At 36.5% G+C, this 26,211-nt stretch overlaps 1 protein-coding gene and 1 non-coding gene across 4 annotated transcripts in view; one reads left to right on the top strand and one right to left on the bottom strand.

The window, feature by feature from the left end:
* The window catches only part of MIGA1 (mitoguardin 1), an 86,888-nt gene that overhangs the window by 6,836 nt on the left and 53,841 nt on the right, over positions 1-26,211 (top strand). For all 3 annotated transcript variants that reach the window (XM_025417934.3, XM_025417932.3, XM_025417933.3), the window contains exons 3-7: positions 10,285-10,462; positions 12,223-12,359; positions 14,626-14,752; positions 16,541-16,674; positions 17,818-17,941. In XM_025417934.3, the coding sequence (XP_025273719.3) occupies positions 10,285-10,462; positions 12,223-12,359; positions 14,626-14,752; positions 16,541-16,674; positions 17,818-17,941 (700 nt within the window). The remainder of the gene's footprint in view (positions 1-10,284; positions 10,463-12,222; positions 12,360-14,625; positions 14,753-16,540; positions 16,675-17,817; positions 17,942-26,211) is intronic.
* Positions 15,597-15,669, bottom strand: TRNAR-CCU (transfer RNA arginine (anticodon CCU)). Its single transcript has one exon. It is a non-coding gene; the product is annotated as a tRNA-Arg (tRNA).

Raw genomic sequence — 26,211 nt, 5'->3', positions numbered from 1 at the left:
ATCACAACCTGAAAAAGGCATGCTCAATCACTGAGCCACCCAGGTGCCCCCAAGAATGGTATTTCATCATGATTTTAATTTTATATCTCTTTTATATGTTGAGAGTCTTTTCATAGATTTAAGAGGAATTTGTATTAAGTATGAACATTTTAAAGGCTTTTGTTTGTCATTCTAAAGTTGCTTTTCAGATTGGGTATACCGCCAAAAAAGATTGAGTATACCAACACGGTGTCTTTTTTTTTAAATCTTTTTTTTTTTTTTTAAATCTTACCATTTATTCATGAGAGACACACAGAGAGAGAGAGGCAGAAACACAGGCAGAGGGAGAAGCAGGCTCCATGCAGGGAGCCCTACGCGAGACCCTATCCTAGGTCCCCAGGTTCACACCCCAGGCCAAAGGTGGTGCTAAACCGCTGGGCCACCAGGGCTGCCCCCAACACAGTGTCTTAATCATAATTATTGGATAATGTCTTTTTTCACAGCCTAAAAATCAGAGTATTAACTTTTTAAAAATGTTCATTGGCATTTTGTATTTCTTCTTTAGGAATTACTTTTGTACCTTTTGCATATATGATTTTATTATACCACCTATTTTTCGATGGTAAGAATAATTCTCTGAGGCCAGGTGTATTACCCAACTCGTTCCATGAGATATTTTTAAAAATAATAAAGGGGCACCTGGGTGGCTCAGTTAAGCATCTGCCTTTGGCTCAGAACATGATCCCAAGGTTCTGGGATCAAGCCCTATATCGGGCTCCCTGCTCAATGAGGAGCCTGCTTCTTGAGGGAGAAGCACGAACTCCTGCTTGTGTTCTCTCCCTGTTTCTCTCTCTCAAATAAATAAAATCTTTAAAATATAGAGTCATTGCAGGTAAACTTAAAGATAAGTTCTCTATTCTCAGCCGTGATACTTAGTATTCAAAACTCATCCCATGCAAAAACAAAAAACAAAAACAAAACAAACAAACAAAAAACAAAATAAAAAACCTTATTCCATGCTATTAATGCTCTATGATAGGTCAGCAAACTACAGCCTCTGAGTGAAATCAAGACTACCACTTGTTTTTGCAAGTAAAGTCTTATTGGGACATAGCCATATTCATTTGTTAATGCATTATCTGTGACTGCTTTTGCAGGACATCAAGAGAGTTAAGTGGTTGCAGTAGAGATCATATGTTCCACAAGCCTAAAATATTGACTACTTGGCCTATACTGAAAGTTTGTTGATTCCTGTACTAAGAGAGCAGGTTGTAGTTTGTTTTTAATTTTTATTTATTTATGATAGTCACACAGAGAGAGAGAGAGAGAGAGAGGCAGAGACACAGGCAGAGGTAGAAGCAGGCTCCATGCACCGGGAGCCTGACGTGGGATTCGATCCCGGGTCTCCAGGATCGCGCCCTGGGCCAAAGGCAGGCGCTAAACCGCTGCGCCACCCAGGGATCCAGCAGGTTGTAGTTTGAATAGCACAAAGGACCAAGGACAAGGAAAGGGCAGAGTTCTTGTTCTGTAACTTTAGAATTGGATTGATTATTTTAAAATGAAAAAAAAAACATGAAAGACTTTTTTGTTCATTAGTTTAGCCTCTAAAAATTAAGAAGCCGTGTTGGATGCAATTTAGTTATATAATTGCATAATTGAGATATGTCATCAGTGTGACTGAGGTAATTTTAATACATGATGTAAGACGTGCATAGATTTAAATACCTTCTCTGATGCATCTTTTTTTTTTTAAGATTTATTTATTTATTCATAGAAATGCAGAGAGAGAGAGAGGCAGAGACACAGGCAGAGGGAGGAGCAGGCTCCACGCAGAGAGCCTGACATGGGACTCGATCCAGGGTCTCCAGGATCACGCCCTGGGCTGCCGGCGGCGCCAAACCGCTGCACCACCGGGGCTGCCCTTCTCTGATGCATCTTGATTCATATTTCACCACAGAAATTGTATGATCTTTAACCTCTCTGAAGGCAATTTATCATGTTTGACACAATAAAGATAAGCAAGCCCTCTAATAAATGTTATGTTTACATATATTTATATTGTATATATTTTATTTCCCTGTGTCGTTTATTTAAGGAATAATATATTTTCCAAGTATTTGTTCTTTATTTAGTGAATACATACTCTAAACAAAATACTTGTCTCTTTATCGTTTTAAAGATTTTATTTATTCATGAGAGACAGAGGCAGAGAGATAGGTAGAGGGAGATGTGGAACTCGATCCCAGGACCCCGGGATCACGACCTGAGCCAAAGGCAGATGCTCAACCACTGAGCCACCCAGGTGCCCCGAGTCTTTTTTTCTTGTATGGTTTTCTTAAGGATTACTTTGGTATATTACTGTTTATCATGTTAATACAAGCAGATTCTGTTTTTCAGCTGGCAACCACAACATGAAGAGGTAAGTAGTTCAGTTGATTCTCCAAATTCAGTGTTAAGTGACAAAGACAAGGAATTAACTGAGCGCTTAAAAATAAAAATTTGTCTAAATGCAGTGTGGCATCCTGCATTGGTCCTGGAATAGAAAAAGAACATCAGTGAAAAAACTGGTGAAATCAGAATGAAGTCTATAGTTTAGTTAATAATATTGTACTAATGTTAATTTTTAAGTTTTTTTTAATATGAAGTTTTTAGTTTTACAAGAGTTTATATAAATGTTAATATCATGAAGATCCTAAGTGATGGGTATAGTAGGACTCTACTATCTTTGCAGGTTTTCTGTAAATCTAAAATTATTTCAGGATGCCTGAGTGGTTCAGTCGGTTAAGTGTCTGGCTTTGGCTCAGGTCATGATCTTAAGTTCCTGGTATTGAACTCCGAGTCAGGCTCCCTGCTCACCGAGAAGTCTGCTTCTCCTTCTGCCCCTCTCCCTGCTTGTGCACTCTCTCAAATAAATAAATAAAATCTTAAAACAATAAAATTATTTCAAACTTAAAATTTTTAAAAATTAAGTCAACATTAAATAATAGCTCACAATTTTTGAATGCCTGCTATGTGTCAGATATTACTTTATGTATATTATCTATTCACAGCAACTCTGTGAGGAAGAGATGTTATTCCTATTTAGAGTTTACAGTTTGTCTGTAGTGTGTTCTAGTTATCAGATTCATTCAAAGTATATCTATTAAGCCCCTCCTGTGTTTCCGTCAAGATATAAAGTGATGAGCAAGATCTAGACCGTAGTTCCAGCCTTTACTGAGCTTAGAACCTCAATTTTGTAGAAACCACCCCTTTTCCCCCATATAAAGGTGTTATAAGTACTGTGTTTGAGGAATAGATCAACTGAATTCTTTATGCTGAGTAAAAGGAAATAAATAAGGTTATTGGAGTAGGAGACTTGTGTGTGACTATTCTCTGTCTCCAGAGAATATTAGATAGCAGGGGAAACTTGACAAGAGCTTTAAACAATAGCTTGAGGTTATGAAGTGGGAAAGATTGTGAAATCTGAGCATAAGAAGTAGTGTTCCTTTCCTTTGTATTCTCAGTGTCCGGGCCATAAATGGATATTCAATTCATGTTGAAGGAATAGGACATGTGTCTAGTTTTCATTTGTCTGGAGGTGAGGAAATGGACCATATCACCATAAAAAGCCCCTCTGAGCTTTGGGATTCTGAAATGCTGTGTTTCCTGGGTTCAAGGCAATGTTATAGGAAGTAATTGACTTTCCTCTGTGGAGGAAAACGAAACAAAACAAGAAGTGATAGGAGTAATATTAGAGACTTTCAAATGCTGTGCTGTCTAGATTACTTAGGATAAACATTTTCTCGGGAAATTTGTGACTTTTTTGTCATAGAAAAGATTTTTTTCATGAGATCATGACTGTAAACTTCAATAAATCTTTTAAGTAAAAATAATACATAACATATAAACGGAACTTGGATCTTAATAAAAGTGGATCGATTTTTATTATGTTTGAATTTATATTAGTAAAGAACATTATATGTCTGATGGAGTAGTTTTAATTTTGTATTTATATCTTCTAGTAGTTCTCTACTTCAGTGCCCTTGGATATAGTAGAACTGACAATTTAAGCAGTCACGATCACTTAGCTGTGACTGGGCCTTTATTAATAGATTATTTTCTTTAATGGAGGTCTTAATTTTGATACCTTATATTTACTCTTGCAGTAAACACTAGTCTTTACATTTGATATAAGATTAATACTTTTTAAGATTAATATTTTTTTGATAATGAGGTCATGGCAGTTTATAAAATATATGGAAAATTAAGATGTTCTTAATAATAGTGCTATTTTTATTTTTTAAAATATTTTATTTATTCATAAGAGACAGAGAAAGAGAGACAGAGACATAGGCAGAGAAGCAGGCTTCATACAGAGAGCCTGATAGTGGGACTGGTCCTGGGACCCTAGGATCATGTCCTGGGCTGAAGGCAGACACTCAACTGCTGAGCCACTCCCTATTTTTATTTTTAATCAAAAAAATTTTTAAGGTTTTATTTTTAAGTAATCTCTATACCCAACATGGGGCTTGAATTCATGACCCTGAGATCAAGAGTCCCATGCTCCACTGACTTGAGCCACCCAGGTGTTCAAGAGAATAATTCTTAGTTTGTGAAGGGAAAAAAATTTGAGGTGGTATTGGGATGTTCTAATTTTTCTTGGTAGTTTTGAAGGAATTTAAATAGACTTGGATAAAAGTAGAGTAGGAATAATATTTTTTAAGATTTTATTTATTTATTTATTTATAAGAGAGAGAGAGAGAGAGAGAGAGTCAGAGACATAGGCAGAGGGAGAAGCAGGCTCCATGCGGGGAGCCTGATGTGGGACTGGATTCCAGGACCTTGGGATCATGACCTGAGCCAAAGGCAGACAACCACTGAGCCACCTGGACATCCCAGAGTAGGAATGGTTTAAACTTTTTTGTTAGATCATAGTTACTGAGGCCACTGAGGCCACATACAAATGGAAGTAAATCATTTCTGGTATTCCAGAAAATTAGCAATTTTTATGTGTAGAACACAGATGTTATTTTAAAAATAGCTTTACTTAAAAATAAATAAATAATTAAAAATAGCTTTATTAAGGTATAATTGACACACATTACACTGTCCATATTTAAAGTATATGATTTAAGTTTTGACACACTTGTATACTTGTGTATATTATACCTATGAGATTCTTGGCACAATCAGGGTAATGAACATATCCATGATCCCTAAAAGTTTCTTATTCCCCTTTGTAATTTCTCCCTTTGCATCTCTCTCTCCAGGTCCCCTCCCTCACTTTCCCCCAGGCAACCACTGATCTGCTTTTTGTCACTATAGATTTGTTTGCATTTTCTGTTTTATATTAGACAGAATCATATAATATGTATTTTCTTTTGTCTCTTTTTTTACTTAGTCTGATTTTGAAATATATACATTGCATATATCAATAGTAATTCTTTTTTATCACTGCGTAGTATTCCATTATATGGATATACCACAGTTTGTTTGCTTGTGCATCTATTGGTGGACATTGGGTTGTTTCTTGTTTTTATTTTTTAGTTGTAACCAAAGCTGCTAAGAACATTCCCATGCAAATCTTTGTGTGGACATATGCTTTCCTTTTTCTTGGGAGTGGAATGCTGAATCATAAAATAAGGGTTTTTTTTTTCAAAGACTATATATTTGAGAGAGAGAGAGCAAGAGGGAACAAATGGGGAGGAGAGGGAGAAGCAGACTCCCTGCCGGGCTACAAGCAAGATAGGGATATATTTAATTTATTTTTTATTTTTATTTCTGTGTTTTTAAGATTTTATTTATTTATTCATGGGAGACACAGAGAGAGGGAGAAGCAGGCTCTTAGGAGTGCCTAAGATACTGGGTCTCCAGGATCAGGCCGTGTGCTGAAGGCGGTGCTAAACCACTGAGCCACCTGGGCTGCCCTTTTGCCCATTCTTTAATTGGTTTTTCTTACTAAGTTTTGAGAATTCTTTATGTACCTTGGGTACAATTCCTTTATCAGATACATCATTTACGACAATTTTTTTCTAGTCCATAGATTGTCTTTTTAACTTCTGAAAAGTGCTATTTATTTATTATTATTTATTATTTATTTATTATTTAACGACTTATTTATTTTAGAAGGAGAGCTCATGTGTGAGCAGAGGGAGGGGCAAAGGGAAGGGTGACAGTCTCAGACAACCCCCCTCCCTCCAGTGCAGAGCCCAATGCAGGCTTGATCCTATAACCCATGAGATCATGACCTAAGCTGAAAGTGAGCCAGAGGCCTAACCAGCTAAGCCCCCCAGGTACCTAAGCAGTGCCTTTTTTTTTTATTTTTTATTTTTTTATTTTTTTATTTATGATAGTCACAGAGAGAGAGAGAGAGAGGCAGAGACACAGGCAGAGGGAGAAGCAGGCTCCATGCACCAGGAGCCCGACGTGGGACTCGATCCCAGGTCTCCAGGATCGCGCCCTGGGCCAAAGGCAGGCACCAAACCACTGCGCCACCCAGGGATCCCCAGCAGTGCCTTTTAAAGACCAGAAGTTTTTATTTTTATTTTTATTTATTTATTTTTTTGATTTTTTTTTTTTAAATTTATGATAGTCACAGAGAGAGAGAGAGAGAGAGAGAGAGAGAGAGGCAGAGACACAGGCAGAGGGAGAAGCAGGCTCCATGCACCGGGAGCCCAATGTGGGATTCGATCCTGGGTCTCCAGGATCGCGCTCTGGGCCAAAGGCAGACGCTAAACCACTGTGCCACCCAGGGATCCCAGACCAGAAATTTTTAATTCTGAAGTCCATTTGTCAACTTTTTTTTTTTTTTTTTTAATGGATTAGGTTCTTGGTGTCGTCTCTAAGATATATTTGTATAGCCAAAGGGCACAAAGATTTTCTCCTGTGCTTGCTTCTAGAACTTTTATAGTTTTAGATTTTATAGTTTTAGATTTATGTTTTATAGTTTTAGATTTTATATAGAACTTTTATAGTTTTAGATTTTATGTTTCCTTAGTTTTAGGTTTATGATCCATAGTGAATTATTATATTTTATGAAATTATACAGTATATAATCTTTCTTAACGTAATGCATTTGAGATTCATTCCATTGTTGTCTGTCTGAATATTCTGGCCCTTTTTATTGCTGAGTATTCCATTGTATGGATGTACAGTTTATCCATTTACCTGTGGAGGAACATGCAGGTGGTTTGTGGGTCTTGGATTTTGTTTTCTTCTAGAAATTTCTTCCTTGAATTTCCTTTTTACTTTTGACAAAAATAGCTTGACTGTATATGTACGGTTTATTTCTGATTTCTGTTACATTGATCTCTATGTCTGTTGTTTTGCAGTACCACCTGTTTTAATTTTTTTTTTTAATTTTTATTTATTTATGATAGTCACAGAGAGAGAGAGAGAGAGGCAGAGACACAGGCAGAGGGAGAAGCAGGCTCCATGCACCGGGAGCCCGACGTGGGATTCGATCCCAGGTGTCCAGGATCGTGCCCCGGGCCAAAGGCAGGCGCCAAACCGCTGCGCCACCCAGGGATCCCACCACCTGTTTTAATTATCCTAGTTTTATAGTTAAGTTTTGAAATTGGCTAGATTAGGTTCTCCAACTGTGTTCTTTTTCAGAGTTACTTTGGTTATTCTAGTTCCTTTGTCTTTCCTCAACTTTTTTTTTTTTTTTTTTAGTAATCTGCCAAAATCTACAGAAATTTTTGCCTGGGGGCTCTTGGGTGGCTCAGTCAGTTAAATGTCTGCCTTTCGCTCAGGTCATGATCTCAGGGTCTGGGATCAAGCCCTACTTCAGGCTCCCTACTCAGCAGGGAGTCTGCTTCTCCCTCTCCCTCCATCCTTCACACCCGTTTGTACACCCCACCCCCAATAAATAAAGATCTTTAAAAAAATCTTTTTTTTCCTTTTTTTTTTTTTAAGATTGATTTATTCATTCATTCATTCATTCATTCATTCATTCAGAGAGAGACAGGCAGAGGGAGAAGCAGGCTCCGTGCAGGGAGCCCGACGTGGGACTCGATCCTTGGTTTCCAGGATCACACCCCGGGCTGCTGGCAGTGCCAAACCGCTGCGCCACTGGGGCTGTCCAAAAAAATCTTTTTTCCTGGGATTTTGATTAAAATTCTATTGGTTTTTGTAAATCAGATTGGAGAGAAACAACATTTTATAATCCATGAACATGATGTATCTCCTTTCATCTTTGTTTTTTTCATCAGTATTTTGTTATTAACTAGCACTGATTTCTTTTTTTTAGATTTATCTCTAAGTATTTTTTTTATTTCCCTCTCCCACTTCTGCACCATTAGGGAGACTTAGGATTCTTGCTTTCTTTTATGTGAGTAGTGACTGGTGGGATTCATGAAGATAAAACCTGCAAAAAATATGGATTACCCCTATCTTTGCAGCCCTGCTACCAGGGGGTACTTTACCCTCTCTCACCAGTGCACACTGTCTCTACCAATTTACTCGCGTACTAGCTGAACTCATAAATATCCTTTTGTGTTTTATCTCAGCGTGCCAGAGTTTATAAGTTATCTCTTTGTGCAGATGCCTGTGTCTCTTTAGTTTTGGGGCCGGCAGATTGCCCTCCAACCTCAGCATTGTGATGAGTTCAAGAAAAAATGAGAACTTGCCATTTGCTTGGCTTTTTGTTGTTAAGAATTTGGAAGTGCATCAGGCTCCCTGCATGGAGCCTGCTTCTCTCTCTCTGCCTGTATCTCTGCCTCTCTCTCTTCCTCTGTGTCTCTCATGAATAAATAAATAAAATCTTAAAAAAAAAAAAAGAATTTGGAAGTGACACTCTTTGTACCTCTCTACACCTCAAGACTATGGCTTTATATTATAGATCTCCTGTATTTTAGGTGATTGATAGTGTCTGTCCCCCAAGACAAAGTTAATTACCTCTTGCTCTGATATTAATAGTGTATACTTATATTACTGTATTTATCACACAATACTGTAATTACCTGACCATATATTTGTCTCTACTGTTAGCACACTGCTTGAAGGAGGCAAGATCTGTGGCCTCAATAACCAGGGCTTCTCGATCATTGAAAGGCATTGATATTTGCTTGCTGAATAGAATTACAGTAAGAATTTTAATCTTCATAATACAGTGTGGTACATTGTAAAATGCTGAGTAAATATTTGTTGAATAATTCATGCATAAAAGGACTTATTCAGATAACATTTACAAATTGAGTTAATTCAGAGCATCTGGGTGGCACAGTCAGTTAAGTTTCTGACTCTTGGTTTTGGCTCAGGTCCTGATCTCAGGGTCGTGAGATCAAGCCATGCATTGGGCTCTACATTCAGCACAGAGTCTGCTTGAAATTCTTCCTCCCTTTGCTCTCCTCTTCCTCGAGTGCATGTGCTCTCTCTCTCTCTCTCTCTCAAACAAATAAACCTTTAAAAAAATTGAGTTAATTCATGTTTGTCCAAATTTCCAAATTGTCCAAATTAAAAAAAAATTAAAACTCTGACATGGGGCTCCTGGGTGGCTCAGTTGGTTAAGCGTCTGGCTCTTGATCTCAGCTCACTTCTTGATTTCAGGTGTGTGAGTTCAAGCCCCATGTTGGGCTCTACACTGAGTGTGGAGCCTACTTAAACAAAAACAATCGGGCAGCCCAGGTAGCTCAGTGGTTTAGTGCCGCCTTCAGCCCAGGGCATGATCCTGGAGACCCGGGATCGAGTCCCACATCAGGCTCCCTGCATGGAGCCTGCTTCTCCCTCTGCCTATGTCTCTGCCTGCCCCCCTCTGTCTCTCATGAATGGATAAATAAAATCTTTTAAAAAACAGAAAACAAAGCGAAACTGAATTAATCATTCCTATAATTTAAAATCTTGCTGTGATTCAGATATTTAGTTGCATGAAAATCATTGGTTCAACAGGTTTTAATGACGTTGAATTATTTTGTGTTCCTTTTGACTTTTTGGTAGATTTGTTACCTAGGAACTTAAAATAATAGATTAGTATAGTTTGCTTGTTTTTAAAATTCAAATTGGGGGACGCCTGGGTGACTCAGTTGTTGGGCGCCTGCCTTTGGCTCAGGTCGTGATCCCAGGATCAGGTCCCACCATTGGGCTCCCTGCGAGGAACCTACTTCTCCTTCTGCCTATGTCTCTGCCTCTCTCTCTCAGTCTGTCTCTCTCATGAATAAATAAATAAAATTCAAATTGGGCTACCTATCACTAAAGAGTGTGAAATAATATTCTCTTGGCATTACTTAGAACTAGGTTAGCTTAAGAATAAGTTTTGTTCTTATGTCTTTATTTTAAGTGAACAAATAAATGTAAGAAATTTTTTCAACCTACCTGCATCTTTTCCAGATAAAATTTTCACCAGTAGCAAAAAAGTTGTTTGTGGTAACTGCAGTGAGTGCTGTGTCTGTAATTTTTCTGGCCCATCATTTTAAAAGAAAACGTGGAAAGAAGAAAGGAAAAATATTACCATGGGAACCAGAGCACCTTGTACTTGAATATGCTAAGAGAGCAGCATCAGACAAAGGTAAGTGGAGCTAGCTGAATTAAATCTATAAAGGAAATTTTATATATAAATCATAACTGATGTGCAGTGATTTCAGTGTTTTAGTCTCCAGAGTTCCTTTAAGAATAATACAGATCTACAGATTCATTTTAGAAAGATTAGAACATACAGATAAGCAAACAAAAAATTAAAATCACCTGATACTGTGCTACCCAGAAGTAATGACTGATAATACTTTGGCATATATCTATCCATTTCTAGTTGCATTTAAATATATTAAAACATAACATTTTATATTATGTACATATAAATGATATATCTAGTTTAAGGAAAATTATGATTACCTCTTTGTAGACTGCTTGTTAGATACTTAACAATACATAAGAATGTTTTTCTAGGTCAAAAAATATACTTCTATGCTTTCATATTTAGTATGTACTTAATGTTAAGTTTGTAAACATACACCCTGATTTGTTTAAGCAGTTTCTTGTTGTCCCTTTATTTATTTATTTATTTATTTAAAGATTTTATTTATTCATGAGAGACACAGAGAGAGAGGCAGAGACATAGGCAGAGGAAGAAGCAGGCTCCATGCAGGGAGCCCTATGTGGGACTCGATCCCAGAACTCCGGGATCACTCCCTGAGCCGAAGGCAGACGCTTAACTGCTGAGCCACCCAGGTGTCCCTTGTTGTCCCTTTAGAATGCTTTTCTTGCTTTGCATTTATTTGTCTGATTATTTTCTTAATATATAAGTAGAATAGAATTGCTGGTCTCTAAAAGATCTATGGATCTATAGTTAGAGATGTGGTACATATTGCCAAAGTATATCAATAACAATAATTTCTTGAGCATGCTGAATTTCTTATTTTTTAAAATTAATTTAAATTTATTTAGAGTATCATATGCTTTTGTGATTGACTTGTCTAGCAAATAATTAATGAATGACTTTTGTGCCAAGTACAGTGAACATTACAGTAATGGTAGCTCTCACTTAATGAGATTTTATTAGATCTCAGGTGTAATGCTAATGTATATTCACTGCATTATTTAACCTTTATAGCAATCCTGTGAATTCAGACTATATCCTGAGTTATTGTTTAGACTTAAGAATGAGATAAGGAAAAAAAAATGAGATAAGGAAAACTTAAGGGACTTGCACAGGGTCATATAAGTCCAGGGATTGAATTGAAGAATGTCTTAACTGTTGCATTAAAGATGAACTAAGATACAGCATCTGCCATAGATGAATAGATAATTAGGAGAGACAGAAATATAAAAAACTAATTATAGTATAATATGATATGGTTTAGATGTAATTCAGGAAAGAAAGTGCTTATATTTTGTTAAATTTATAACTTGAAGGTTCATAGTTACCAGTATGTTTTTATTTTATTTTATTTTTAATTATTCTCTGTACCGAACATGGGACTCAGACTTATAAACTTAAGATCAAGAGTTATATACCCTACCAGCTCACTCACCAGGCACCCTTAGTTGTCAGGATTTTTTATACTGATTACAACAGATCATTCAAATACTGCTGTAATTAGATGAATATTTTATTCTTCATTTAAGAAACAAGAGTTTAGCAGTGTTAAATACAATTGTAAAGAGATGTGGATTTTAATGATGTACATTTAATAATTTACACATTTGAGTGAAATGTGTTTTAAACTTAGCTTTCTGAGTGAATATAATGTAAACCTTGAAAATTTACATTAAATTTATCATTGGAGTTAATAATATCTCTAATATTATTGATATTATTGTATTTGGTAGGTTCAAGTTGTTCCAGTAGTAGACAGAATTTGACGTTATCTTTAAGTTCTGCCAAAGACAAAGGATCTCAGTCTTGTAACTATGCTAATGGAGGACTTTTCAGTAAATACTCAGGTTCTGCACAGAGTTTAGCCTCCGTAAGTAAAGAACAAAACTTACTGTTTTATAGATTTGCCCTTGTGTCTATTGTTATCTCTTTGTTTAAATGTCATATAGATAACTCCTAGTATGGAAAGAACCTTAAATCATCTGGTTGTGTCTGTTTTCTTTAAGCAAGTAAACTTTTCCTTTTGCTGACTAACCAGCCAGTTTCATTCCAGCTTTCCTTGAGTAAGTGATGTGGACACATGAGGGCTGTAGAACAGTGTTGATGTGGAAGTGTTGTTTCAAAACTAGATGTTCTGTAAAGAAGCTGGAAAGATACAGTCAGACTTCATGCTAGGTCACAAAATAATGAGCCTCCATAGGTTTAAAGTGTGTGGCTTGCTGAAGCTAAGTGTGCAGTTCCCTTACCTTGTTCTTTGGAGCATTGATATAGTATTGATTGATGGGGAGAAAAAAAGTTAGTATTTGTTGCAATTTAGTAAAGTTTAAAAATTTGTTAAATAGGTAGATTGTTAAATAGGCTTTTTACTAAATAAAGAAGAGGCAAGAAAATGTATGGTGATAAATGTGTTCCTGATCCTTCTGGTTCCCCTCCTTGGAGACAAACAGCATTGATAATTTCTTACATATATACTTCTGGGAAAGTATGCCTCTACCATCATGTATATTCACTATTTAATTTTATTTTTTATTTTTATATTTTTAAAAGATTTTATTCATTTATTCATGAGAAACACAGAGAAAGAGAGGCAGAGACACAGGCAGAGGGAGAAGCAGGCTCCGTGCAGGGAGCCCAATGTGGGACTCAATCTGGGGACCCTGGGATCACGCCCTGAGCCAAAGGCAGATGCTCAACCGTTGAGCCACCCAGGTGTCCCTGTATTCATTATTTTAAATAATTTATTGAACACCGTGTTCTGTACCCTGCTTCTGTATTTTGTTGGAATATATAGCTGCCCCTTTCTTAAGTGCTTAAAAATATACTAAATTTTTAAAGGCTATTCTGTGGTAGGAACATCTAGATCAAAGGCCTGCAGGCTTTCATTTGTTCTTTGAAACTGAACAGGATGATGAAATATATGCCCATTCTATAATCTGGATTTACTCTGTGTCAGAGAATACCTCTATTTTGAAATTTTTCAACTGAGTTGAAGCAGTTGTTCTTAACTACTAAGTAGAAAAAGGGAGTTTCATGATAAATGTGGATAGAAAGTCTGGAATGCCTTTACTATACTTGCTTCAGCTCACCTCATCATTCCACTGCTGGGACTAGGAACCCAGATTTCTGCCATTTTTACTGAGTGCCCAAACAAGGCAACACATGTGGAAAGGAGGGGTCAGGGTCCACAAAACTTGGTAATTGCATATGAGAGGTGTGAGAAGAGAAGTTAAAGATGGCTTTCTGTTTTCAAGTTTGGGAAATTATGGGGATGGAAGTATTATTAGTGAATCTGGAGAAGGAAAAATTTTTGTTGTGGGAAGATGCAGAGCTCCTTTTTGATAGAGTCAGTTTTAAGATGCCAGCAGAAGAGCTGAGTAGAATCAAATAGGCAGATGGAAATATGGGCTAAATTTCTTTATTTTTAATTTTAAAAAAAAGTTTGTTTTGAGAGAGAAAAAGAGAGAGTGCATGAGGAAAGGGGCAGAGACAGAATCTCAAGCAGACTCCCTGCTGAGCACAGAGCCCAGCATGGGGCTCGATCTCACGACACATCAGATCATGACCTGAGCTGAAATCGTTAAGTCCGATCCTGAACCGACTGAACCATCCAGGCGCCCCTAGGTTTATTTTAAAAGGACAGAACTGGAAGTAGAGACTAGGAGTCATTTGCATAGAGGTGACTGAAATGATTGGCCCAGTGCACCTTGCTAGAGAAGGGATGATGGTAAAGGCTTTTCAGTTTCAGTTATTGTTTAGCAGAGAATCAGCATTGCCAATAAATTCTGAAAAGGAAATAAGCTAGTTACCTCTAACCAAAGTAGGTGTGGATAAAATTAATAAGTAAATACTTAATAAAACAGTAAACTATAAAAATAACTACCTGATTTTTTTTTTTAGAGAAATAACTAGTTTTTGTTTGAAATACTCTCCTATTTGTGTATTTTTGAACAAACAAAGGCTTAAAATATTTAAGGTATGACTCCTGACTGACTATAGTTAGATTTGTTTCTTCAGGTAGGAATTATATGCGTTGTTTTACCAGGAATAGGTTATGTAAATAATGTGTAAGTACAAAAGATTACAAAATACTATCACAAAAGGCATTTTGAAGTAACCTCTGTTGATCTTAATTTTAGGTCCAGAGTGTCAATTCTTGTCATAGCTGTGCTTGCGGCAATTCTAACTCCTGGGACAAAGCAGATGAAGATGATATTAAACTTGTGAATATTCCTGTGACCACTCCTGAGAACTTATACTTGATGGGTAGGAATACCATAATAAAGTTTTAAGATATTATACTCTCATTTAATGTGAAACTAAAGAATGATGAATTATTCTAAGGGAAACAGCATAGTTTTGAAATGTTCTTATATCTTTTGAATCTAGTGTACATAACATAACCTACTATATTAGTTTTTGGAGGATACTCTAACAAATTACCACAAACTTAGTTGTTTAAATAGCAGAAATGTATTCTTTCAGACTTTTGGCAGCCAGAAGACTGAAATCATTATCACTGGGCTGAAATCAAGATATCATTAGAGCTGTGCTTCCTCTGGAGGCTTAGGGGAGTAACTGTTTCTTGTCCCTCTCAGCTTTTGATAGGTTCTGGCTTATGGCCATGTGACTGCAATCTCTAGTCAGTACCTCCTCTGTGCGCACCAAATCTCCCTCACCCTCTTACTAGGACAGTTGTGATTGGATTTAGGGTCCACCAAATAATCTAGGATAATCACCCATGTTAAATTCCTTAATTTAATCACATCTGCAAAGACCCCTTTTCTTTGTAAAGTAATGTTTACAGGTTCCAGAGGTTAGGACCTGACATTTTTTTGGCCACTATTCAATCTGTTACACTTATCTAACCTGATTTGTTGATTTTTTTTTAAGATTAATTTATTTGAGAGAGGGAGAGGGAGAGAAAGCAGGGGGAGGGGCAAAGGGATAGGGAGAGAGAATCTCAAGCAAATTCTGAGCTGAGTGAAGAGAGCCTAGTGCAGGGCTTGATCTCACAACCCTAAGATCATGACCTGAGCCAAAACCAAGAGTCAGATGCCTAACCAACTGAGCCAACCAGGCACCCCTATTTTATTTTAAGTAGGCTCCATGCCCAACATAGGGCTTGAACTTACGACCCTGAGATCAGGAGTCATATGCTCTACCAACTGAGCCATCCAGGCACCCCTAAATTAAGTAGCTTTTAAAGATCTTTTTCATTAATATGTCTAGAATATTGGAATATTTTATATGTCTTGAATGTTGGAATATTTTGGTTTTGTTTGAAGTATATAATTATTTTGGTAAGACTTTTTTTTTTTTTTTTTTTTTTTAACTTGGAGAAAAAGAATCACATATTCACCTTTTTTTCCCCATAAAGCTGTCTAGCTGGGAAGATATAGAATTTCTACCTGAACTGTAACTCTTGATGGGTTTTCCAGAAGTCTTGTAGATTTTCAACTGACCCAGCAATTTATCCATCCAAATCACAACTGACCCAGCAATTTATCCATCCAACTACAAATCATGTAGTTTAAGGAACATTCTGTGGGGGAAAAAAAGTTGGGAAAACCTTTATTTAGCCTTACTATCCTATTTCCTCTCAGCTTTACTCTCTCCTTGTGACAACCTCTTATAAACCTGATAGCTTCTTATCAACTAGTTTCTTCTATTTACCTACGTTTTTAATTTAGGAGGATATATTGAAAGATAGTTGTGTGAATATAAAAATTAGTCATTGTTGGACTTTTGATGAACTCATGACGCTGTTCTAGAAAAATCCCAAGCAGGATATAAATTTGAGTTACATTTAAAAAAAGAAGATATATCGGTCATTTCTCTGATTTTTGGTTGACTAGAATTATAGGCCTAGAATATGTTGGGAAATTAAAATTCTGCTATGAAATGAGGTGAACATAAAATTATTCTTTAGTGCCAAAGTTACAGTCAGACTGTGCCATTGTTGATAACTATATGAAAAAGACTTCAGCCTAAAATAATTTTATTTTGCTATTGCTTTTTCTTACTTACAATTATTCTGTTCTTAATTCATAGGTATGGAATTGTTTGAAGAGGCGCTGCGTCGATGGGAGCAAGCTCTCACTTTTCGAAATAGACAGGCTGAAGATGAAGCCTGTGGTTCTATTAAATTGGGTGCAGGAGATGCCATTGCTGAAGAAAGTGTAGATGTAAGGGTGATTTATCTAAGAGTGGCCTTTATAAAATTGGAAGAATTGAACAATGTTTAATGTTGATTCAGTGTACTTGCTTTTTATGGCATTTAATAAAACTGGCTTTTTTGCTCCCCTTGGGATTATGTAGGGTTATTATCTTATTGGGCTTTTTCTGTTCAGTTAGTTGTTGAATCCCAAATTTGCAATTCATATCAAGTTCCCTGATTTTCCAGGAATATATGGAATTAAGCTAATAAGATTTCTAAGGGGATTTTTAAAAGTCTGTTTTATACTTTGTGATTAATTAAATGGTATTATATTCATAAAAGTTACATAGACTTTTAAATAGACTGATATTGATCATTTTGGCTAATGATTTTTTTCTTAAGATATTATTTATTTGAGAGAGTGAGAGAACGTGCCCAAATGGGGGGAGGGATAGAGGGTAAGGGAGAAGCAGACTCCTAGCTGAGTAGGGAGCCCCACATGGGACTAGATCCCAGGATATGGGATCATAACCCAAGATGAAGGCAGACTAAGCTTAGCTGACTGAGCCACCCAGGCACCTTGTTGGCTAGTGATTCTTAAATTTGAGCATGCATCAGAACCATCTGAAAGGCTTATTAAAACAGACTTGGGTTTCTAATTCAGTATGTGGATTAGGTCCTGAGAATTTGCATTTCTAGCAATTCTCAGATGATACTGATGCTGCTCTTCCAGGATCTTACTTTGAAAAGCCCTGATCTAGTCCCACACCTTATATTTACAGGTAGAGAAGCTAAATCCCCAAGAACTGAGGTGACCTTGCCAAAGGCTCAGCTAGAATCCAGTGCTGTCACTACCCAATAGTTATTCCTCATATCCCACACTTTCTCTGCCTTTCATTTAAGAGTGGAAGGTCTTGGGACACCTTGGTGGCTCAGTGGTTGAGTGTCTGCCTTTGGCTCAGGGCATGATCCCGGGGTCCTGGAATTGAGTCCTGCATCGGGCTCCCCACAGAGAGCCTGGTTCTCCCTCTGCCTATGTCTCTGCCTCTCTCTTTCTATGTGTCTCATGAATAAATAAATAAATAAAGTCTTTAAAAAAAAAAGTGGAAGTTACTGAGGATTTTAACATTACAATCTAATATTTGCTGTATGTACTTTTTTCTCCTCATAGGATATTATTAGTACTGAATTTATCCATAAACTTGAAGCTCTGCTGCAAAGAGCATATCGTCTCCAAGAGGAGTTTGAAGCTACCCTGGGGGCATCTGATTCTAATTCCCTGGTTAATGATATTGGTAAGTTGGATATTTTATATAGATTTTATGAAACAAGTAAATTTTTTCTTTTATATTCTTGGAATCATTTGTTTAAGTATATTAATATGGGCTACATATTTTTTAGAAAATAGTCAAGAGAAAAAAGTTCTATCATATTTACTGATTATTTTCTTTCAGTTTTATTTTTCTAGAGTGAATTTAATGCCCTTAAATATAATGTCAAGTGCTTACTCTAGGTAGGATCGTGACTTTAAAATTATATTCTAATTGAAAGAATCCCAGTCCACGTGTTGGAGAGAGGAGGAAAATAAAATAAAAATGGGGTAGAGACACACCTCAAAAATGTGCATGTAGCTCATGGCATACACTTCAAATAGTTAAGAATAATTAAGAATTAATAATTAAGAAATTTTATTTCTTGGACCCCATTTTAATTGCAGGCTAGATTTTCATATCAGTAGCCAGGACATGCATTATTATAGACCATTACCCTTATTTCCTGTTTTAAAGGGAAAAGAACTTTGAAAAGTCTTTTTTTTTTTTTTAAGATTTTATTTATTTATTAATGAGGAACACAGAGAGAGGCAGAGACAGAGGGAGATGCAGGCTCCACACAGGGAGCCTGATGTGGGACTCGATCCTGGGACTCCAGGATCACGCCCTGTGCCAAAGGCAGACACTCAACCGCTGAGCCACCCAGGCGTCCCTTGAAAAGTCTTTTTTTTTTTTTTTAAAGAGGATTTTTTTTTTTTTAAAGATTTTATTTATTTATCCATGAGAGACACACAGAGAGTCAGAGACATAGGAAGAGGGAGAAGAAGCAGGCTCCATGGAGAGAGACTGATGTGGGACTTGATCCAGGGACCCCGGAATCACGCCCTGAGCCAAAGGCAGACGCTCAACCGCTGCGCCACCCAGGCGTCCCTGAAAAGTCATTTTAAGTGATGTTTTCAAAGGGATGAATGATTAAAATTGCTTCCTTGAATTCTGTAAATGCTCCTAAGAATGAAGTAATACAAAATTACATTGCACCTCTTTTTGGTAAAAAAATTTGTTTAAGTTTGAGGAGAATTGTTATTTTATTATAAGAAATAAAAATAGCTAAGGAGTGTTAAGTTCTTCCACATTTTTTTTCCTGAATATAAACTACAAGTGTCTACATTTAGGAAAGCTTATGTATCTATGTATTTTGAATTTCGGTGAAGATTTCTTTCGTATTAGAATTAAGAATTACTATGTAGGGGCACCTAGCTGGCTCAGTTGGAGGGATGTGTGACTCTTCATCTTGGGTTGTGAGTTCGAGCCTCACATTGGGTGTAGAAGTTACTAAAAAAAAATAAATAAACTTTAAAAAATTGCTGTTTATATGTTAGGGTTATGTGATGCCTCTTTGTATTAATTTTGCTCTTTGCTTTTTCATATTGTCACCAAAATTACTTATTAGGCTTGAGTATTTTTTAGTAGTTTCTCTCCTCTTATCTTGGCAGAGTGTTTTGACATGTGGAGGTTACAGACCAGAAAAGAAGTGGGTGATATTCATGTCAACAAATAGAATTTGTCAAAGCCTTCTTTTTTATACTTACAGTTTCTTTCTACACAATTTCTTCCTTTCTTTTTTTTTTAAGATTTTATATATTTGTTTATGATAGACTCAGAGAGAGAGGTAGAGACATAGGCAGAGACCTAGAGAAGCAGGCTACATGCAGGGAGCCCGATGTGGGACTCGATCCCAGAACTCCAGGATCACGCCCTGGGCCAAAGGCAGACGCCAAACCACTGAGCCACCCAGGCGTCGCTCTTTCTACACAATTTCTTTCATAACTTCTTACAATGACAGAAAGGACAAAGAGAAGGAATTTTAAATGAATTCAAGTGTAACAACAGAATGGAACAACCAGAAAAGATAGGAACATAGTTACATGGCAAGGAAAACCACAGAGATCAAGGAGTAGGAAAAAATGATAAGTATAAGGAAGAGAGAGGAAAAGAGCCACAAGGCTTAATGTTTTATTCTAGGAGTGGAGGCTTTGCCCTCACTGTTCTAATTGTCTACCTGCAGTTTTCTTTCCAGCCTCAGTGATGCTGAGCATCATGGAGGTGTGTGCTTTTAAAAAAAAAAATTTTTTTAAAGAAATTTTATTTATTCATGCATGAGAGACATAGAAAGAGAGAGAGAGAGAAGCAGGCTCCATGCGGGGAGCCCGACATGGGACTCGATCCCGGGTCTCCAGGATCCCACCCCCAGGCTGAAGGTGGCGCTAAACCGTTGAGCCACTGGGGCTGCCCAGGTGTGTGCTTCTTACACTTCTTACTCATGTAATGTACATCTCAGATTCAGCTCTGTTTAGCAGCCCAAAGTTTCTTTTTTCTACTGACCATAAAGGTTCGCAAAGTCTGTCTTCAAGGTTTTTTCAGGTTATTAGGTTATGAAGATTTCTTAGGTGCTGCCCCAAAAGGTCTGCTTTGAGTTCCATTGCTTCTGGACAAGAAGTCCCCTAGGTACATGGTTTCGTTTCTGGAGACTTCACGTTGTTTCTGAGTAAATTGTTGCTAATTTGGAACCCTAAATGGATAGGATTTCTAGAGTGGAACCCATAATCAATCCATAAATTTGGTTAGCTTAGGTTTGGAATAAATTCCCAACCTAACCCATGTCTTAACCTGCACTGTCACTGGCTTCTAAGCTGACTGGTTATTACCCTAGAGATTCCAGTTAACATGAAGCTGTTATAGTTCCTTCTTGAGTTCTTTGGAAATTGTTTTCTTATTGCAAGTTTTCATTTTTGAACTTCTGAAATGAAAGAACTCAATCCGTGGTCAAAATTCTGGTAGGGGAGTACCTCTTTATATCTGTTAGTTGATATTGATCAAAATTGCTTAGATGTAAGTTAACTCTCCTCATTCTTTAAATACAAATTCATTTTACACATTTAATTTATATTATTGGGAGGCAACTTATAGCTAATAGTCATAAATAAAGATGTTAATAAATGCCTTCAGAGGTTTGAGGGTGAATTTAAACCAAGTAATGATCTGATTTGAGTGGATACTTCACTGTTTTGGAATTTTCTTTGTCCCATTTGATAAAATTAAAATTTTTTTCTTAAGAATTGGATAGGTTTCAAATTTGGAAGATTTCTCAGCAGTCATCTGATATATCTCCTTTCCCCTCTACCCCTGTACTTAATAACTAACACCGCCATTGCTTCCATGTTACCATGTTACCATGTGTCGGACCCTTTGCTGAGCACTTAGATACATTATTGTTTCTTTTCTTCCTCCCGTACTACACTGAGTGAAAATTATCCCACTTAATCTTCACAATAACTTTTATAAGATAGAGTTATCATCCTCATTTTTTAGATGGGGAAAGAGAGAATAGGGGATAGTGAGTAACTTCCATAGAGTTGCATAGCTATTAAATGACAGAACCCAAATTTCGACTCAGGCAGGCTAACTTCAGAGTTCATATTCCGAACACCATGCAAAATTTCCTCACCACCTTATAAGACAGATACCCCTTCCTTGAATGGGTGATTGTGAACTGAGTAGAGTATGCCTACTGGCAAAGTGTCCTTTAGGAAGTATAATCTTGAAGCAGGCATCTTGGAAACCCCATAGATGCTAAAGTAAGGAGACATTTTTTGTGCTGGTATTTATTTACTTATTAAAAAGATTTTATCTATTTATTTGAGAGAGCAAGTATGCATGCATGCATGTGGAGGGGAGGGTCAGAACATCCAGCTTCTGATTTTGGCTCAGGTCATCTCAGGGTTGTGAGACTGAGCTCCATGCTGAGCATTGAGCCTACTTAAGATTCTCTTTCTCTCTCCGTGTACCCCTGCCCCCACTCCTCTTTAAAAAAAATGGCTAATACCAATTCACATTTTTTGGGAAATATTGCTGATACTGAGTTATTTTGTAGGCAAGTATTTGCCATCAAGTATTCATAGTTGGTTTTATTCTCACTTGTAAATCATCTTAGATCTAGAAGTTACACGTGTCAGAACCTCAGCAAAACATATTTCACTAATTTGGAGTTCAAAATATAAACAGAGACTCTACTTAATTTTACATCTGTACTATCTATAGTAGTCTGCCAAGTTAACACTGAACAGGATTATGAGGACAGTTTAAATCTTCCTCAGCACGATTCTTTCAGTATGTTTAGCATTTCTCTTTTTAGATAACAATGTGTTTATTTAAACTAAGTTAAATCTATTCTCTTTTTTTTTTTAAATAGCAGATCCAAACACTTTTGAGTTGTTGGTATTATGAATTTTTTGGTTCCTTTAGGTAGGTGAAATTAATAACAGTTGAAAAGGGACACCTAGGTGGCTCAGTGGTTGAGTGCCTGCCTTTGGCTCAGGGTGTGATCCCGTGGTCCCGGGATTGAGTCCTGCATCAGGCTCCCTGCATGAAGCCTGCTTCTCCCTCTGCCTGTGTCTCTGCCTCTCTCTCTGTGTCTCTTATGAATAAATAAATACTCTTAAAAAAAAAAAAACAGTTGAAAAAACGGATAGTATGATTCTAGCACTGGATTATGGTAATGGTTGCACAACTCTATATATTTACTAAGACTCATTAAATTGTACATTTGTTTATTTAAAGATTTTATATATTTGAGAGAGAGAGAGAGTGCACACATGAGCACAAGGGGCAGGAGGAGGGGCAGAGGGATAAGCCGACTCCCCACTGAGCACAAAGACTCAATGCAGGGCCCGATCCCAGGACCCTGAGATCATGACCTGAGCTGAAACCAAGAGTTGGGCACTTAATTGACTGAGCAACCTGGGTGCCCCTGCATTGTACATTTAAAAGGGGGAGATTTATGTTATGTAAATTATATTTCAGTAGAGTTGTTAAAAAATACAGTATGATTGTTGTTAAGCTAATTTTAGTCAAGTTTTCATAAATTTGAGTTAGTGTAAAACATTATACTAAAAATTTTAAATAATGCAAATGCTAAAAACTTTTTAAAAATTCATCAAGAATCACTTAGTTTCAAAGCATTGGGGCTGGTGAATTATAAACTGTTTAGGTGGTGCTACTTCACCTGGTAACTAGAAATACTTAGTATCCTTTATAAATGTCCTGTGAGCCATATTGTCCTTTATATGCTCAGAAACTTCTGCAGGTGGTTTTAGTGATTCTGCTGTTATTTTTACTTCTTTTGTTAAATTTAAAGTCTTTTTATATTTTGTAATATTGTTATCCAAGTGTTATGAAATTAAATTTTAAAAGTATTGAAAAGGTCAAATAACTGCTGATGTTCTTGCTGTTTAGTACTGCACATGTTGGAAATACTGGCACTAATGCTGAAAAAAATAAAAGCAGAATTAAAGCAAGAGCACTTTTATTTTAAAAATTAAAAACTACTGGCAACCTGGTTCTAAAGTCCAACCATTGAGGCACTTGGTGGCTCAGTCAGGTAAGCAGCTGGCTAACTCTTGGTTTCAGCTCACGTCATGATCTCAGGGTCATGGGGTCAAACCCTGCTTCAGGCTTTGCATTCAGCCTGGAGTCTGCTTGAGATTTTTCTCTCCCTCTCCCTATGCTCCTCCCCCTGCTTTCTGTCTCTCTAAAATAAGTTAAAAAATAAAATCTTAAAAAAATAATAAATAAAATAAAATTATAACCACTAGTGTACTCCTAAGCCAGCTATCATCTGTGTTAAAATAGGAAATACTATTAACATCTGGGAAGGGGTAGTGATACAAAAAAATTTCCTACAAATACTATAAACGTTTTAAAAGCGTTCTTCAAAAATGTTTTTATTATAGTCATTTACTGTGCTTTAAAACTATGCTTGAAAAAAGAAATACAACACAGTAGTTGTAATCTACTTCAACCTCTCTATTTCTTTCTATAGGAAAATAACTGAATTAGGCAGCGTTTTAAGGCATGAGTTCCTTGCATAAAATGTAACCACTCTTTATTCTCTAATTCATCTTTTGCAGTGTTCTGTACTGGTATTTCCTTAACCATTCTGAATTAGTATATCATTATTGGATGTACAGTTGACCCTTGAACAACACAGGTTTGAACTACAAAAGTTCACTTATACACAGTGATAAATATGGGAGAGTACTGTAAATGTATTGATAAATATGGGACAGTACTGTAAATGTATTTTCTCTTCCTTATGATTTTCTTTTTTCTTTTTCTTTTCTTTTTTTTTTTTATTTATTCACGAGAGACACAGAGAGAGAGGCAGAGACATAGGCAGAGAGAGAGGCAGGCTCCATGCTGGGAGCCCGATGTGGGACTTGATCCTGGGTCTCCAGAATCACATCCTGGGCTGAAGGCAGATGCTCAACCACTGAGCCACCCAGGTGTCCCTCCTCATGATTTTCTTATTAACATTTTCTTTTCTCTAGGTTATTTTATTGCAAAAGTACAGTATATAATACATATATAAAATATGTATTAATCAAATAAATAAAATCTTTAAAACAAAATATGGGTTCATCAACTCTGTATTACCGGTAAGGTTTCTGGTCAACAGTAGGCTTTAAGTAGTTAAGTTTTGGGGGAGTCAAAAGTTATATCTAGATTTTCAACTGCATAGAGGGTTAGTGTCCCTAACCTTCACATTGTTTAAGGGCCAACTGTATTTCTATACTTGCTTTTACATATCAAAAATTTACTTGGAGCTTAATAATTATTTGTTCTATTACTCCTACTGTAAAATGAGATGAAGATCTGAATTCTCTAATAATAAAAAAATGTTTTCCTTATTGAGACTGTTCAGTGTTAAATGCAAGGTATTGAAATCACTAGAGGGCAGCACATTATATCTACATATTAAAAGCCTATGACTCATAAATGCCATTCTGTGATGCTCCTAGCACTGGAAGTTAAATTTAGGTCACCACATTTTTTTTCTGGCATGTTTTGTGTACACCTGCTACTGTAACTCAGAGTGAGAGTGTGGAGATGATGCACAGACTGGAAATAACATTAGTGTAAATTTCCATTAGTGTATAACTTCTAGGTAACAGTATCTGTAAATGGTTGTGTATATGTAGTTTTTCTGAGAATTGTTAAGTCATAATTTAGTTATTATAATTTTTGAAGGTTCAAACCAAAAAATTTCAATATGATTTCAATTATAGACGTATATAGCTTAATGGTTAAGAACATAGGCTCTGGAATTAAGCAAACGGATTCAGATCCTGTCTCTAGGATTTTTAGCTAAGAAATCTAAGCAAACCTTGACTGTTCTTAGACTCAGCTTCTTCATAAGTAAGATGGAGGACTGCATTAGGATCAACTTTATAGAATTGTGAAGATTAAGTGAGATGATAGGTATCATTTTATTTTAATTTTTTTCCTTTTTCAAGTTTTTATTTAAATTCCAATTAGTTCATACACAGTGTAATATTAGTTTCAGGTGTAGAATTTAGTGATTTATTTCTTACATACAACAAACACCCAGTGCTCATCACAAGTGGAATTTTTGTGATTTATCCCCATCATTCATTTAACCCATCCCTCGCCCACCTCCCCTTCAGTGACCCTCAGTTTGTTCTCTATAGTTAAAAGTCTCTTTTCTGGTTTGCCTCTCTTAACATGTATCATTTTAACACAGGCACATGGTAAACACTTGCTATCCTATTATAGTTATAGTCTAGCATTTTTATGAGGCCTGTTCTAAGGTTATTTTAAAGTTTCATGGTTACAGGTAGATTGGTGTCACATGTTCATAACTTGTTTTACAATGATATTGTTCAGTCATTTTCTCCAGACAACATTAATTGTGTCTGGGAATTAATTTGATCCTTCTCATGTTATATCAGTAATTTAAATTTGTATTTCCTGAAACAAGGTATTTAAGTCCTGTTTAAAATTACTTGTTTGAGCGATCCCTGGGTGGTCCAGCGGTTTAGTGCCTGCCTTTGGCCCAGGGCGTGATCCTGGGATCTTGGAATCAAGTCCTACATCGGGCTCCCTGCGTGGAGCCTGCTTTTCCCTCTGCCTGTGTCTGTGCGCCTCTCTCTCTCTCTCTCTCTCTCATGAATAAATAAATAAAATCTTTAAAAAAAATAAAATACAGTTACTTCTTTGAGGGGCATCTGGCTGGCTCAGGAGAGCACAAGACTGTTGATCTCAGGGTTCTGAGTTTGAGCCCCACATTGAATGTAGAGATTACTAAAATTAAATAAGTAAACTTTAAAAAAATGAAGTTATATATTTGAGAAAGTAAAGAAGATATTCTTTGTAAATATACTTTTTCTTTGTGTTCGAAAAGAAAATGTCATCCTGAAGGACAAATACTTTGTAAA

The sequence above is a fragment of the Canis lupus genome, chromosome 6 (assembly GCF_003254725.2).
Source record: "Canis lupus dingo isolate Sandy chromosome 6, ASM325472v2, whole genome shotgun sequence".
NCBI lineage: Eukaryota > Metazoa > Chordata > Mammalia > Carnivora > Canidae > Canis > Canis lupus.
Note: the sequence above shows the minus strand (reverse complement) of the source record. Positions and strands in the feature narration are given on the sequence as shown.